At 40.8% G+C, this 16,531-nt stretch overlaps 1 protein-coding gene across 2 annotated transcripts; it reads left to right on the forward strand.

The window, feature by feature from the left end:
• Positions 1-521: 521 nt before the first annotated feature.
• Positions 522-10,599, forward strand: LOC135547562 (zinc finger protein 148-like). Of its 2 annotated transcripts, none has more exons than XM_064976673.1 (7): positions 522-733; positions 1,486-1,794; positions 2,007-2,135; positions 2,344-2,467; positions 2,637-2,720; positions 2,843-2,961; positions 3,216-10,599. In XM_064976673.1, the coding sequence occupies exons 2-7, from the start codon at positions 1,510-1,512 to the stop codon at positions 4,860-4,862; spliced, it is 2,388 nt and encodes a 795-aa protein (XP_064832745.1). In that variant the 5' UTR covers positions 522-733; positions 1,486-1,509; the 3' UTR covers positions 4,863-10,599. The 2 variants fall into 2 exon arrangements, with proteins under 2 accessions (XP_064832745.1, XP_064832746.1); XM_064976674.1 differs by having other exon boundaries at positions 522-729.
• Positions 10,600-16,531: the final 5,932 nt, after the last annotated feature.

A 16,531-nucleotide genomic window follows, 5' to 3' on the forward strand; every position in this document is an offset into this window, starting at 1 on the left:
GGGCTGCTGAACACACACTGTAGTGCTTGCTCCACGAGTCACTACAGGCACAGATAGAACAATGAGACAGATATTTCACTGGATGTATAAATGTGAAGCATCCGCTTGGCATTTCCACTCACTACTAAATATGGTAGTGAGCGAAAACCTGAAGGCGGGTCGTGAGAGAAAATGGAACGAGATGGATTTTGGGCGAAATTCTTCAAATTTTGTCATTGATGAAACTTTTGATCTAAACACAGTGTTCTGTTCCCCAAACTAATTTATGTTATGAAAAGAGTGGACTGAGATTTGGAGACTTTACCATTTGCAAACGATTTTTAAAATCACGTTGTTTAGAAGGTTTAGAAGACCAATTGAGTTATTGCACTCGCGCACTTTACAGAGTAGGCGTTCCCTAATGGACATATGCAGATTTGTGCTAGAACACGCCAATAGGATCTCGCAACCTTATGCTTGGCTCTGCCCATCTTCTTGCTGGTTCTGCCCACTATGACTCATTTGTTCCCATTGGAATCGACACGTTGTGGTCTATCTTGGTTTACTTACAAAATGTTTGCTACAGGTAAACGACATCACAACGCAAACTAGATAGTATAACGTACATTCCCCATGCACTGCAGTTGGGCCAAATGCGGTGACGTTTCTTTCTCTCGCGGCATATATCACACAGCGGATACACTTTTGCAGATTAACCATGACTGCTAAACGACCTTATTAGACTCCAAAGTAGGTAAGCAGTCTAAATACGTTACGTTAGCTATCTTAGCTAATGCTAACGTTAGTAATACATATATTTGGTTAGAAACGTTATCTAGACAGCTAGCTAGTTGTGAACAGTTTTCTGCCGTGCATTAGCTCCTTCTCGATTTCACTTGAGTGAAGCTAACCTAAATCTTGACTTGAGTTCTTACCAGATCTTCTGGGTTGTTATTTCTGATCAGGCCTAGCTAGCTAACGTTTGCTATTTACAGATAACCAAGTTAGCAAGCTAGCTAACGTTGCCTGTCAACACTGATAGCTATCTAACGTTAGCTGGCTAGTTGTGTTGCTTGTTTAGGTACAGTTGTTTAGCTAGCTAAAGCTACCAATCATCTTAACATCTAACGTCTAAATGTAGTTCATTTAGCTAGCTAGTCAGCTAGTTGACCACTCAATTTATTTTATAGCGACATAGTAGTAGCTAGGCTAGCTAACAACATAATATGTACAATAGCCGCCGTAGTACTAAAACTAGCTAACGTTAGTAGGCTAACGCTCGCTGTGTTATTTTGATCTAAAGGGATTGTTTATGGCTACAGTAATTATTCAGTTGGCTGACAAAAAAGGTTTTGTTTGTTAGTTATTCATCTAGGTAACTCAGCTAAACCCGAGATTACTCAATGATGACCCCTCTTAAATGTAGCTAAATGTTTTCGTTGTCTTTAACTAAGTTACAGTAACTCGTTAGCTAGCTAATACTTCTGTCCTCATTTGACCCCACAGACACGTAGGTCCCTCTAAGTTAAGATGAACATTGATGACAAGCTGGAGGGGATGCTGCTGAAGTGTGGTGGGGGAGTGGATGAGAGTGTGGGGTTAGGGGGTGGAGGTCCAGTCGTCATGACCCTGGGCGAGCGGGGGTTAGATCACCACCCCCTGTTAGCAGACGATGATGAAGAGGATGATGATGACCTGACAGGGGTTTCAGTGGTGTCCCATGACCTGATCCCAACTGATGAGATGGTGGTACATGAGGAGACTGTGAATGGCAGGGAATGGGGAATGAATCAGAGACTCTCACACAAGCTGCCTGTGAGTCCATGTCATGCATACATTCTTATTGCCAGTCTTCTTGCCATACATGCTGTAAATCGTGACACTGGGTGAATCTCAAGTTTTTCCTCATTCCTTACTTCCTCTCTTCTCCCGGTCTTAATTTTGAAGACTTTTGAGATTCACCCATTGAGCGAAGTATCATTCTGACTTTAAGCAGTGCAATTCAAACATTAAACAATGTTTTGTAGGTAAGCATAAAACAAGAGTTGAAGCTGACTTCTGATCAACTAATGCTGGGGAAGAAAGAAAGAAAACAGCCCAGAGACCTCACAGAGTGTCACAAGAAGAAGAAGCGAAAGCAGCGCTCTCCTGCCAAGGTGCAAATGTATAATACATTTTTGCATTTGAATCAGGTTATAACCACATGGTCTGTGCAGATTACATATTTATTTTGGGACTGCCAAAACAAGCAACATGAAAACCATTATTATTATTTTGTGAAGGCTCACCCAGCTTCAGTTGTAAATAAATTGTGAATTGACACATTTCTGGTCCTTGTCTTTCCATGTATCTCTCTTTGTTTAGATTCTCACCATCAATGAGGATGGGTCATTGGGTCTCCAGAGTCCAAAGTGTCATGTGTGTGTGCACTGCAACGCAGCCTTCCGAACCAACTACCATCTACAAAGACATGTATTCATCCACACTGGTATGTCTTATGACAGTCAAGCCTCTTGCTTTACATTAAATTAACAAAACTATGATCTAGGCCCTATGCTGTAAGCCTACTTATTATGCAGAAATTGTAACTAACACAATTTCCCATTGAATAGAAGCAAGAAAAATATGGTTTAACTGACCAACTTGCTTGGTTTCAGGTGAGAAGCCATTTCAGTGCAGCCAGTGTGATATGCGCTTCATACAGAAGTACCTTCTCCAGAGACATGAGAAAATCCACACTGGTAAGAGAATGCCCCACGAAGCTGTGATTGAACTATGTTAGCCAATGGTTAGTCAAAGATCCCACCTGTTGAATGTTGATGTTACTAGCCCACAGAATGAGCTGTCCCTTTGACTTTGTCAGGTGAGAAGCCCTTCCGCTGTGAGGAGTGTGGCATGAGGTTCATTCAGAAATACCACATGGAGAGGCACAGAAGGACCCACAGTGGAGAGAAGCCTTATCAATGTGACTACTGCCACCAGGTTGGTTATTTATGTTATCAAAGCACATCTCAATGGCCTGGTCCCATATCTGTTTGTGCTGTATAGCCAACTCCTATGGTTTGCCATGATAGACAATGACCTTAGGAGTTACCAAGATGGCACAAATAGTATACATCACTAGTTCAAATTCTAGTTTAAAACTGGTTTATATAGCATGCAGACGTTTCTTTAAAAACATTTATTCTACTACTATCCATGTATGCCACAAACCCATTCGGTTTTGTTTTCCACAGTACTTCTCCAGAACTGACCGGGTTCTAAAGCACAGGCGCATGTGCCATGAGATGAAGGAGAGGAAAGCCCACAAGGCTGCAGCAGCGGGGAAAGATGGAGGACTCCTGCGCAACACAGAATCTCTGGGCTTTTCCTTCTCTGCCAAAGAATGCTCGCTGCCCAAGAAGAAACGCTTGAAGACTTCAGACAAGTCTCAATGCTCAGCTGCTGTCACTGAAGACGTTGCCACGGTCTCTTCTTTTGGCGCCATGGATAAGGAGGTGGAGCAAAGACCTAACAAAATCGAATGTCTACCTCTCTATGCAGTTACCTCCAAGGTGGTCAAAGATGAGTATGTTGTGGCAGATTATTCTGTGGAGCTTCCAGACTCGTCCGGCGAGCAGCATTTGGGGCTGGGTGGGGAGAATCTCTCCCCTGAGGAGATTCATCCTCCCAAGCTGGTCCTTAAGAAGGTCCCCAAGAGGAGTTTGAAGCAACCAACTGAACCCGAACCACCTGTGAGTCTGTCCCCTTTGTCCTCTTTTGAAGATGGCAAAATCACCAGGTACACGTTTGAGATCGTGGACAAACAAGGTCTTCTGGATGTGGATGTGGCCAATTCTGACCTGGAGCCAGTAGATGCTCTCCAAGGAGGGCAGACGAAACCAGCATCCAGCAGCACAAACTACGATGATGCAGTGCAGTTCCTGAAGAAGAAGAGGTATCTCCAGCAGGCCACTCTGTCCAACAACCGCAATTATGCCCTGAATGTAAGCAGCATCACGTCCCAGCCTTCCATTAGACAAGCCGCAGTGGCCGATGTCATCGACGAAACTGTTCCCACCACCATCTTGGAACCCCAGCCGTTGAGCGTCGAGATCAAGTCCAACCACGACAAGAACGTTCTCCCGGATGAGGTTCTCCAGACTCTCCTGGACCACTACTCAAACAAGGCCAATGGGCAACCTGATATCTCTTTCAGTGTGGCTGACACGGAGGTGACCTCCAGCATCTCCATCAACTCCTCGGATGTGTCTGAGGCCAGCCCGGTAGAGAGCCTGGGAGGTAACCCTCAAGCCCCACCAGCAGAGAAGTCTAGCCTCCTGCATGAGTACTCAAAGTTCCTTCAGCAAGCACTGGAGAGAACCAGCCAGAACGATAGCTACTTGAGCAGCCAGAGTCTTACCTTTGTCACCGAGAGCCCCAGTCTCTCCAACCAGCCTCTGTTCTCCACAGAGAAACAGAACCCTTCCCCCAGCAGGTTTACCACTGGTAGGTCAGGGATGAACTCTCCACTACGCTCTACCTTGGAGAAACCCCATTTTGGACTACTTGTAGGGGATTCCCAGCACTCTTTCTCATTTTCAGGGGACGAAACGACCCCCTCAGCTGTGTCGCCAACCGAAGACTTTCTGGAGGAAGTTGCATCCTCGAAAAAGACTGATGCTCAAGGGTTGCATCAGACTTTTCAAATCAGCACCTTCGATCAGAACTTCCGGTCACAGTTCCAGGCCTCGTCACGTTCTGGAATCACCTCCCAATTTACTATTGCCAATGGACAAGTCAGTCTGCGAAGTCATGGAACAGACTTCTCTGAATTCTCCCTTGAGACGAGGTCTCAATTGAACTCTTCCCCTGATGCTACAAGGAGTCAAACGTTTGGTTGAGGATATTTTTATTTATTTCTGCGATCATTTTGGAAGGCACTTTCATATACATATCCTCTGTTCTGCCAAAATAGGTTACACTGCAAAGGTTGCTGTTGCTCAAAGCATTTGTGATAAAAAATATATATATGTGTATATATATATGTATATATATACATATACTTTTCTGTTAGATTAAAATGGTCAATTTAATCATTAAAATAGGGGGGATATCTGTATGAGAAGCACCTTCCCATATGTAATTGGGTTGCGGGGGAAAAGCACTCATGGGCTTTATTAGATTGTAAATTCAGAAATGTAAGCCACAAAGGTGTAATGAAAAGGATTTGGTTGCATAGTAATAACTCTTACATTATAATTATTTCTCTGTTTTCATTTTCTAATTGACTTTAATCATGTTTCTTCCACATTTTTCTTTCTTTAACTCTCACCAGATATCTGGGTCTGTATTTATAAAGCATCTGGAGTTGTAGTGCTGATCTAGGATCAGTTTTTACTTTTAGATCATAATGAATAAGACTGTATGGATGGGGGGGGGTTGCCTGGCTACCAATCAACATCGCTTGCCTCCCCCAATGATTTGTAGAATGCAAGCACATTCTGACCTGTCTAAGTCGTCCCAGAAACCAATTAGTTGTGCTAGGGCCAGCCAACGTGATGTTATCAACTGTGATACTCTGATTAGATTTGTTGGATGACCCAATTGCCATTGAATTTGTTTTGTACAACTCCCCTCATTTTGAAGTCGCACAAACAACTTCTAGGATGTAGGTTTTAGACAGAATGTATGTAGCGATCGATAAGGCAGCGGAAATACATTTGGGGTGAGTCGTCGGGCAAGGTGGCTGGTCCTAGATCAGCACTCTTACTCTCAGGCCCTATGAATACGGGGCCTGTTACCGTAGGCCATGTCAATATAACAGTTCTGAGATTCTTCTAAAGTCATACTATATAACTGCTGAATGTAGTGTTGTCCACTTGTTGATAATGTACAGTATACCTGCTGTAAGACCTTTTCGTTTCAGTTTATCTGAACAGAATTCATTTCAAATTTATGTAAAGAATGTTTTCTTCAGTTGCTTGCTAAATTCCTTTTTCATGGTGTGTAGCCTGAAATCTGATTTTATTTGTATTTGATCTTTTGATTTAATAAGTCTTAGTTTAAAGTCACTTGATTCAAAGCTCTCCCCTGGAAGAAATGTATGGTGGTTGGTGTGGAATGAAGTACACTACATAACCAAAAGTATGTGGACATCTGCTCATCAAACATCTCATTCCAAAATCCTGTGTATTAATATGGAAATTGTCCCCCCTTTGCTGCTATAACAGCCTTATGGGAAGGCTTTCTACTAAATGCTGGAACATTGCTGCATGGACTTGTTTCCATTCAGCCACGACTATCAGTGAGGTTGGGCACTGATTTTGGGTGATTAGGCCTGACTCGCAGTTGGGTTTCCAATTCATCCCAAAGTTGTGCGATGGAGTTGAGGTCAGGGCTCTGCAGGCCAGTCAAGTTCTTCCACAACGATCTTGACAAACCATTTCTGTATGGACCTCACTTTGTGCACGGGGGTATTGTTATGCTAAAACAGGAAAGGGCTTTCCCCAAACTGTTGCCACAAAGTTGGAGGTACAGAATTGTCTAGAATGTCATTGTATGCTGTAGTCTTAAGTTTTCCCTACAGTAAAGGACCTAGTCTGAACCATGAAAAACAGACTGTGATCATTATTTCTCCATCAAACTTTACATTTGGCATTATGCATTGGGTCCGGTAGCGTACTCCTGGTATCAGCCAAACCCAGATTTATCCGTCAACTGCCATTTGGTAAAACGTAATTCATCACTCTAGAGAACGCATTTCCACTGCTCGAGAGTCCAATGGTGGCTAGCTTTACACCATTCCAGCCAACGCTTGGCATTGCGTATGGTGTTCTTAGGCTTGTGTGCGGCTGCTCGGCCATGGAAAAGTATGACGCTCCTGACAAACAAACCATTTTTGTGCTGATGTTTCTTCCAGAGGCAGTTTGGAACTCGGTAGTGAGTGTCAATGTTTGTCTGTGGAGATTCCATGGCTGTGTGCTAGATTTTTTACACTTGTCCGCAACATGTGTGGCTGAAATAGCCCAATCCACCAATTTGAAGGGGTGTCCACATACTTTTGTGTGTGCATATAGTGTATGTCATTCTTCATCCAAATCAATAGTACTTGATGGAAATAGGTTGGTCTTGACCATTCTAAATAATCTAAAGATACTAAACAAATGTAATTTGTCTGAATATTAAATTATGTTTGCACAATGTACCTTAAGTGAGGTTAATTGATGATCTTTTTAGGGTTTAGATCATGGTTCAAATGAGAACCTAAATGCTTTATTGGTCATCGACATGTTCTACAGTTATGTTGCATGCACTTATTGGGAAACAAATCATGGTTCATTGCAGATGTATCAATCTAAGCAGTCATTGGAGGCTGAAGTCTCTAGAAGGTGTTGTTAGTCTTACGGCTGTTTTTCCAGTAGCAGGTGAAGACCGCAAGGGGAAAAATCCATGAGTAGAGAGGGAAATCACCCCGTAAAGTTATATCAAATAATCACTTTATTACGGGTGAATGTATGTCAGCGTAGGTAGGTTTCCATCCAGTTGGTGACAGATTTTCATGTGAATATTCTAAACTCTGCGTTAAAAACAATATGCACATTTTCCCACCAGAGATGTTTACAACTAATTAACTTGTTGTGGATAAAAGGCTGTGCGTGATGACGTCGTCCCCATAACTTTTGAGATAAAATTAAAAATCGCGTTTTCAACTCTACTGTTTGTTTTGTCCCACCCAAATTTTATTAAATAGGGAATGTTCCGACTCTGGTCTTTGCATGCGTTCTCTATAGCCAACAGCTCGCAGACACAGTGCGGGTTGGCTATCTACATGATGAAATTATGGATAAGAGCAAGAATATTTGTTAAATGGCAGCCAAGCATAGATCATCATGTCACCAGAATAAGACACTCAATATATTTATTGGAAAACAACGTCAAGCTTGCACTTTCACCATCCTGTGAAGTTCATAACTTATTTCATCTGTAGCCTAATAAACTGCATGCTTTCCCGACGAGTCGAAGTGGGAGGACCACACAACATATCATCCCATGACTCCCAAGTTTACTTCAATATGATGGTTCTTATATCAATATTTGCACGTAAGGGCATTTCCACTGACATTTCTTGCCTAATATATTTTACCAACACAAAAAGATCCATGTTGAACGAACATTATCTGTGGGCATTAATAGAATTGTACTGAAACTTCTGCTTTCCATCACAACTATCGTGATTATTTTATACGTTTTGACTTTACTCACATAAAAACTGTTGCTGGAAATGTAATTTTCTTTTTTGTAAGAGAATTGCCCATTCCACAGTACTTTATATCCTACATTGCACATATAGTTGTAAGAGATTCAAGTTTGTCTTTCATTTAGGCTCCTGTCCTGGAAAATATCTTTATTAGTTTTATTAGTCATCAGTGCCTTTTTTAAATATTTCCAGCCATCCCCATATGTTTCATAGTCATTTTTGGTGTCTGTCAATTAAATATACTAGCCCCATCTGCACTTTCTGAAACAAACCCAATTCAAAGTTATTTACAATGAAAGTGGAACTTTCTGCTCTTTAAAAGGACGTCCCTTTCAAACATTTTACCCCTCTTGCTATTACAGCAAAGACTGACCACTGGCATCTCTTCCGATTTTCTATCTTTTGTAGCACAGATATGATAAATGTTGTATCTACCGGTAATCTATTGTTAGGGTGTTTTATCTGTGTGCTCTCACATTAGCAAAAGTGGTAGGATGGCTTTTAGTGGCTAAGAAAGTTCTGAAAATTAAGATTTGAATTGCACGATGACATTTTAAGTGAATGGTTATTTCTTTATAGCTATTACTGTATTACACACTGCCTACCTTTCTGAATAGTTGTGCATATTTGGCAGAGGTTACAGAAAAGGTTTGAGATATATTTTGTTGACTCTCTTGCATTGTTGGGTTTCTATGGTATTTGTTGTAACAGATTGATATAATTGTTGCATGTGAAGCGAAACACAATAACAGCCACTTTTGAAAGTTACCTTGACAAAATGAAATGGTTTGAAATTATTTTTCTCGTTATATTGCCTTAGTCATTTTGGTCTTGCTATTTTGTCTTGCATGATGTCTTTCTTTTTGTGCTTTGTTGTTCATGTCTTTTATAGTTAAATTGTTTTGCTTATAGAATTGATGTCACGTTAGTTATATTATGTCAACATTGTGTTTTACATCAAATGCTAGCTCTGACAATCAGGGACAAATAATACCCTCGTTCTGGATTCAACAGCTACTAAACTTTACCCTGTAAACATTCCCTCTGTACAATGTATAGATAGTTGGTATCTCTGCTGTAAATAAGTAGAATATCTTTGGCTTGTGTATTTTCAGTTCTGGACAAACTGATGGTTGTAGCTACAGTGAGGACTGGTGTACAATGTTTTATGGAGCCACTTTTCATTAGATTTTCAATGCAGTTTAATGTTTGTCACTTCATGTTCTGTGAAACCATAGGTTTTTTCCACCTATTTTTTAAAATTTATTTCCCTCATTAGGGATTTTGACCAGCTATGATTTGACTCGCAGTAATTAAAGTCCGCCCATCCTTACATTAAATAATAGTTCCAGTATTGTAGTGTGGACTGGACTGTCAGTTTGAAGAATAACTGGGGCATCATCCTCGTAAATTCATCAACAAAACAAAGATTATTCAATGTTGTGGCATATAACTGAAATGTTGACCTGTAGTCAATCATGAGATGTGAAAAATGTTTTCTTTTTTGTTTTCATTTCATTTTTGGCTCCGTTTATCTGATTGTATGGGTTTAAGTTTTCAACTAAACCTACTGTACACCGGTGAAAGAAAGCCCTTTCAAAAGCACGGTGTATAGTTGTATGTGTACTTTTCCACGACTATCTTAGATTTGAACTTACAGTATAAGTTTGAGACCCAATATGTTCCTTCTTCAACTGCATACCGAGGGAACTGAAAAGATTTCTCTTATGGTTGTGAAAAAGCAACCCATTTTTGGGACAGTTCCACCACTTACAGTAACCCCCTATCCATAAACTGACCATAAGTGTCCTTGTATAAGCTGGGAAAAAATGAAACTTGTTTCATCAGATTGGGGGGAAAAGTATAAATGTTAAACTTTTTGATAGATGCTTTCTTCTATTTTTGAAAAATATGTTGCTTGTAAAAAGGCTCTGAAGTATGTATGTCATATAGTCATTATTGCAGACAGTCCTCAGTTAATATCAGATAATTGTTTGATTTTGGATATGTTGAGCTTCTTTGGCAGTTGTGGACAAGAGCTTCTTCCTTTGAGACGGAGTTATTTTGACTCAGATCTTCTATCATTGAGCTACAGAAGGAAGGATAGTAAACTCATTGTTAGTCAAGTTGTGATGAATTATTATATTTCACAGATGGTTGATCAAAAGCAAGATGTTGATTTGCATGGTCTTTTAGTTGTCGATTCGATTGAACTGGATATTATATGTAATGTACTGCTTTAATTGTAGCTTATTTTATTTCAGTAAAGTTCTATTAGATTTATGCAATATATTATATGGACTTGTGAAAAATCTGATTCTTCAATTGTTGGTTTTTGATTCTTTATCATGTCCTTCCAAATAAAAATAATTATCCATACAGTAGGCCTACTGGTTTCTTGGAAGTATAATAATTATATAATTGTTCATTATAGGTATATATTATTTATTGAAGAAATGCTTTGATATTGATTCGGTTATTTTCCATGATGAGGCATATAAAATACACAAATTACACTTCTGAATTTGATATGTCATTAAAACCCAATTGCTGACAACTGCCTATTTGAAGGTTGGTTAAAACTAACAAAGGACTTTAGCCGAGCTGTATCTTTTTGGAGCAGAGCAACACACCTTTAAATTGTCACTGGTCAAAACCGAAATGTACAGAGCATTTGGAAAGTATTCAGACCCTTTTCCCACATGTTGTTACTTTGCAGCCTTATTCTACAATGGATTCAATAAAAACATGCATCAATATACATACACTACCCTATAATGACAAAGTGAAAACAGGTTTTTAGAAATGTTAGCTAATTTATCAAAAATAAAAATGGAAATGCCTTATTTACATAACTATTCAGACCCTTTGCCATGAGACTTGAAATTGAGCTTTCCATTGATCATCTTTGAGATGTCTCAACAACTTGGAGTCTACTTGTGATAAATTCATGAATAATGATGATGAGTATTTAGTAATTGTAAAGTTGTTCCACTGGATTCACCCAATTTGTAAGTCGCTCTGGAAAGATCATGACTTAAATGTAAATGTAATGAGTAAGAAATTTACATTCACCCAAAGATCATGCCCCCCCCATACATGCCCTCGCACCATTACCAACAGCACACCATCCTGCATCCCACTGTTGGCTTGCTTCTGAAGCTAAGCAGGGTAGTCCCTCGATGGGAGACCAGATTCTGCTGGAAGTGGTGTTGGAGGTCCATTAGGAGGCACCCTTTCCTCTTGTCAAAAGAAAAATATGCCCCAGGGCAGTGATTGGGGACATTGCCCTATGTAGGGTGCCGTCATTTTGATGGTAAATTAAACTGTTCTCCTGACTCTGTGGTCACTAAAGATCCCATGGCACTTATCGTAAGAGTAGGGGTGTTAACCCTGGTGTCCTGGCTAATTCCCAATCTGGCCTTCATACCATCATGTCCACCTAATCATCCCCAGTTTACAATTGGCTCATTCATCCCCCCTGTAACTATTCCCCAGGTCGTTGCTGTAAATGAGAATGTGTTCTCAGTCAATTTACCTGGGAAAGTAAAAAAACATACAAATCACCTATACCAGGGGAGATTAGCATTTTGATCAGAAACATTCTATTCCTATTTATAATAAAAGTATACAGTACACATGATTTACCATTCATTTCTATTGGGCACAACATAATGCGAAACACAACCAAAACAAACTGCAAATGCATCCAACAAGCTTGATGCAGTCATTGCGTGCCAGGAATATGTAACCAAATACTTAACTTTTAACTACATTTTATTGAATTTGTCCAAATACTTATGATCCCTTTAAATGGGGGGGGACTAGATACTCACTGTTAAAGTGCTTTCACTGTTTTCTGCCCCTCCCAAAAGATATATTTTGTAGATAATTGCCTCTCTTTCTGGGACTCACCCACAAGCCTGGCCTGTTGAGGAGTGACGGACTCCATCCTAGCTGAAGGGGTGCTCTCATCTTATCTGCGTACATAGACTGGGCTCTAACTCCTCCAGCTCCACAATGAGATAGGGTGCAGGCCAGGCAGCAGGCTGTTAGCCAGCCTGCCAGCTTAGTGGAGTCTGCCACTAGCACAGTCAGTGTAGTCAGCTCAGCTATCCTCATTGAGACCGTGTCTGTGCCTCGACCTAGGTTAGGCAAAACTAAACATGGCGGTGTTCAACTTAGCAATATCACTGGAATAAAGACCTCCTCCATTCCTGTCATTATTGAAAGAGATTGTGATACCTCACCTACTGTTTACAGGCCTCCTGGGCCATATACAGCGTTCCTCACTGAGTTCCCTGAATTTCTATCGGACATTGTACTCATGGCAGATAATATTCACATTTTGGTGACTTTAATATTCACATGAAAAATTCCACAGACCCACTCCAAAAGGCTTTCGGAGCCATCATCGACTCAGTGGGTTTTGTCCAACATGTCTCCGGACCTACTCATTGCCACAGTCATACTCTGGACCTAGTTTTGTCCCGTGGAATAAATGTTGTGGATCCTAATGTTTTTCCTCATAACCCTGGACTATTGGACCACCATTTTATTACGTTTGCAATCACAACAAATAATCTGCTCAGACCCCAATCAAGGATCATCAAATGCCGTGCTATAAATTCTCGGACAACCCAAAGATTCTAGATGCACTTCCAGACTCCCTCCGCCTACCCAATGACGTCAGATTACAAAAATCAGTTAACCACCTAGCTGAGGAACTCAATTTAACCTTGCACAATACCCTTGATGCAGTCGCACCCCTAAAAACCAAAAACATTTGTCATAAGAAACTAGCTCCCTGGTATACAGAAAATACCCAAGCTCTGAAGCATTCTTCCATTCTTCCAATGGCGCCACACCAAACTGGAAGTCTTATGACTGGCTTGCCGTATCAAAGAGCCCTCACTGCTGCTCGATCACGCTATTTTTCCAACTTAATTGAAGAAAATAAGAACAATCCTAAATGTAATTTTTTATACTGTCGCAAAGCTAACTAAAAAGCAGCATTCCCCAAGAGAGGATTGCTTTCACTTCAGCAGTGATAAATTCATGAACTTCTTTGAGGAAAAGATCATGATAATTAGAAAGCAAATAATGGACTCCTCTTTAAATTGCGTATTCCTCCAAAGCTCAGTTGTCCTGAGTCTGCACAACTCTGCCAGGACCTAGGATCAAGGGAGACACTCAAGTGTTTTAGTACTATATCTCTTGACAAAATGATGAAAATAATCATGGCCTCTAAACCTTGAAGCTGCATACTGGACCCTATTCCAACTAAACTACTGAAAGAGCTGCTTCCTGTGCTTGTCCCTCCTATGTTGAACATAATAAACAGCTCTCTATCCACCGGATGTGTATCAAACTCACTAAAAGTGGCAGTAATAAAGCCTCTCTTGAAAAAGTCAAAACCTTGACCCAGAAAATATAAAAATCTATCGGCATATTTCAAATCTCCCATTCCTCTCGAAAATTTTAGAAAAAGCTGTTGCGCAGCAACTCACTGCCTTCCTGAAGACAAACAAACAAAACGCTTCAGTCTGGTTTTAGACCCCATCGTAGCACTGTTACTGCACTTATTAAGGTGGTAAATGACCTTTTAATGGCGTCAGACCAAGGCTCTGCATCTGTCCTCGTGCTCCTAGACCTTAGTGCTGCTTTTGATACCATCGATCACCACATTCTTTTAGAGAGATTGGAAACCCAAATTGGTCTACACGGAAAAATTCTGGCCTGGCTTAGATCTTATCTGTCGGAAAGTTATCAGTTTGTCTCTGTGGATGGTTTGTCTTCTGACAAATCAACTGTAAATGTTGGTGTTCCTCAAGGTTCAGTTTTAGGACCACTATTGTTTTCACTGTATATTTTACCTCTTGGTGATGTCATTCAGAAACATAATGTTAACTTTCACTGCTATGCGGATGACACACAGCCCTACATTTCGATGAAACATGGTGAAGCCCCAAAATTGCCCTCGCTGGAAGCCTGTGTTTCCGACATGAGTAAGTGGATGGCTGCAAATGTTCTACTTTTAAACTCTGACAAATCAGAGATGCTTGTTCTAGGTCCCAAGAAACAAAGAGATCTTCAGTTGAATCTAACAATTAATCTTTATGGTTGTACAGTCGACTCAAATAAAACTGTGAAGGACCTCGGCGTTACTCTGGACCCTGATCTCTCTTTTGAGGAACATATCAAGACTGTTTCAAGGACAGCTTTTTTCCATCTACATAACATTGCAAAAATCAGAAACTTTCTGTCCAAAAATGATGCAGAAAAATGTATCCATGCTTTTGTCACTTCTAGGTTAGACTACTACAATGCTCTACTTTCCGGCTACCCGGATAAAGCACTAACCAAACTTCAGTTAGTGCTGAACACAGCTGCTAGAATCTTGACTAGAACCCAAAAATTTGATCATATTACTTTCTGTTAAGGAAAGGGCTGATTTCAAGGTTTTACTGCTAACCTACAAAGCATTACATGGGCTTGCTCCTACCTATCATTCCGATTTGGTCCTGCCGTGCATACCTACACGTACGCTACGGTCACGAGACACAGGCCTCCTAACTGTCCCTAGATTTTCTAAGCAAACAGCTGGAGGCAGGGCTTTCTCCTATAGAGCTCCATTTTTATGGAATGGCCTGCCTGCCCATGTAAGAGACGCAGACTCGGTCTCAACATTTAAGTCTTTAATGAAGACTCATCTCTTCAATAGGTCCTATGATTGCATGTAGTCTGGCCCAGGAGTGTGAAGGTGAATGGAAAGGCACTGGAGCAACTAACCACCCTTGCTGTCTCTGCCTGGCCGGTTCCCCTCTCTCCACAGGGATTCTCTGCCTCTAACCCTATTACAGGTGCTGAGTCACTGGCTTACTGGTGCTCTTCCATGCCGTCCCTAGGAGGGGTGCGTCACTTGAGTGGGTTGAGTCACTGACGTGATCTTCCTGTCTGGGTTGGCATCCCCCCTTGGGTTGTGCCGTGGCGGAGATCTTTGTGGGCTATACTCGGCCTTGTCTCTGGATGGTAAGTTGGTGGTTGAAGATATCCCTCTTGTGGTGGTCTTGTGGCTGTGCTTTAGCAAAGTGGGTAGGGTTATATGCTGCTTGTTTGGCCCTGTCCGGGGAATCGTCGGATGGGGCCACAGTGTCTCCCGACCCCTCCTGTCTCAGCCTCCAGTATTAATGCTGAAGTAGTTTATGTGTCAGGGGGCTAGGGTCAGTCTGTTATATCTGGAGTATTTATCCTGTCTTATCCAGTGTCCTGTGTGAATTTAAGTATGCTCTCTAATTTCTCTCTTTCTCTTTCGGCTATGAAAAGTAAACTGATATTTACTGCTGAGGTGCTGACCTGTTGCACCCTTGACAACCACTGTGATTATTACAAATACAAATATACGTATTTATGTTAGATTAAAATGGTCAATTTTGGAAATCATGAAAATAGAAGAATATATATAGGAAGCACTTTCCCATATGTAATTGGGTTGTGGGGGGAAAAGCACTCATGGGTTTATTAGATTGTAAATTAAGAAATGTAAGCCACAAAGGTGTAATGAAAAGGATTTGGTTGCATAGTAACTCTTACATTATAATTATTTCTCTGTTTTCATTTTCTAATCGACTTTAATCATGTTTCTTCCACCTTTTTCTTGCTTTAACTCTCACCAGATATCTGGGTCTGTATTTATAAAGCATCTCAGAGTAGTAGTGCTGATCTAGGATCAGTTTTTACTTTTAGATCATAATGAATAAGACTGTATGGACAGGGGGAGGGGCTGGTTGCCTGGCTACCCATCAACATTGCTCCGGCCAACTGACGTTTGTTCTCCATAATGAGTATGGATTTGTCTGCTTCCCCCAATGATTTGTAGAACTCAAACACATTCTGACCATTCTGATTGGTCCCAGAAACCAATGGGTTGTTTTGTTTAATTTAGTAATTTGACCATTTAAAAAAAACAAGCACACATAAAACTTGAAAAAGCCATACATGTGCATGAGTAAAATCATGAGGATAACACACAATAAAGTCTGGGACTTATTTCCATTTTGGTCCTGTTGAAACAAGGTGCTAGACAAAATCTAACATGGTTGAACACAGTTGACAGCGAGATAATAAAACAAAAAACAAAGAAGAAGAACATCAATATCATCATTGCAGTTTCATCCTAGGGGATGTTCATATGGGCACAGAAGACATCAAACAGTGTTTTACTTTATGTCTAAAGCTGCCCAGAGAGGACGTTATTTTTATGAGCAGAGGCAAGTCATTCCATTCTGAGGCTCCAGTATACAAGAAAGTACC

The sequence above is a fragment of the Oncorhynchus masou genome, chromosome 10 (assembly GCF_036934945.1).
Source record: "Oncorhynchus masou masou isolate Uvic2021 chromosome 10, UVic_Omas_1.1, whole genome shotgun sequence".
Classification (NCBI taxonomy): Eukaryota; Metazoa; Chordata; class Actinopteri; order Salmoniformes; family Salmonidae; genus Oncorhynchus; species Oncorhynchus masou.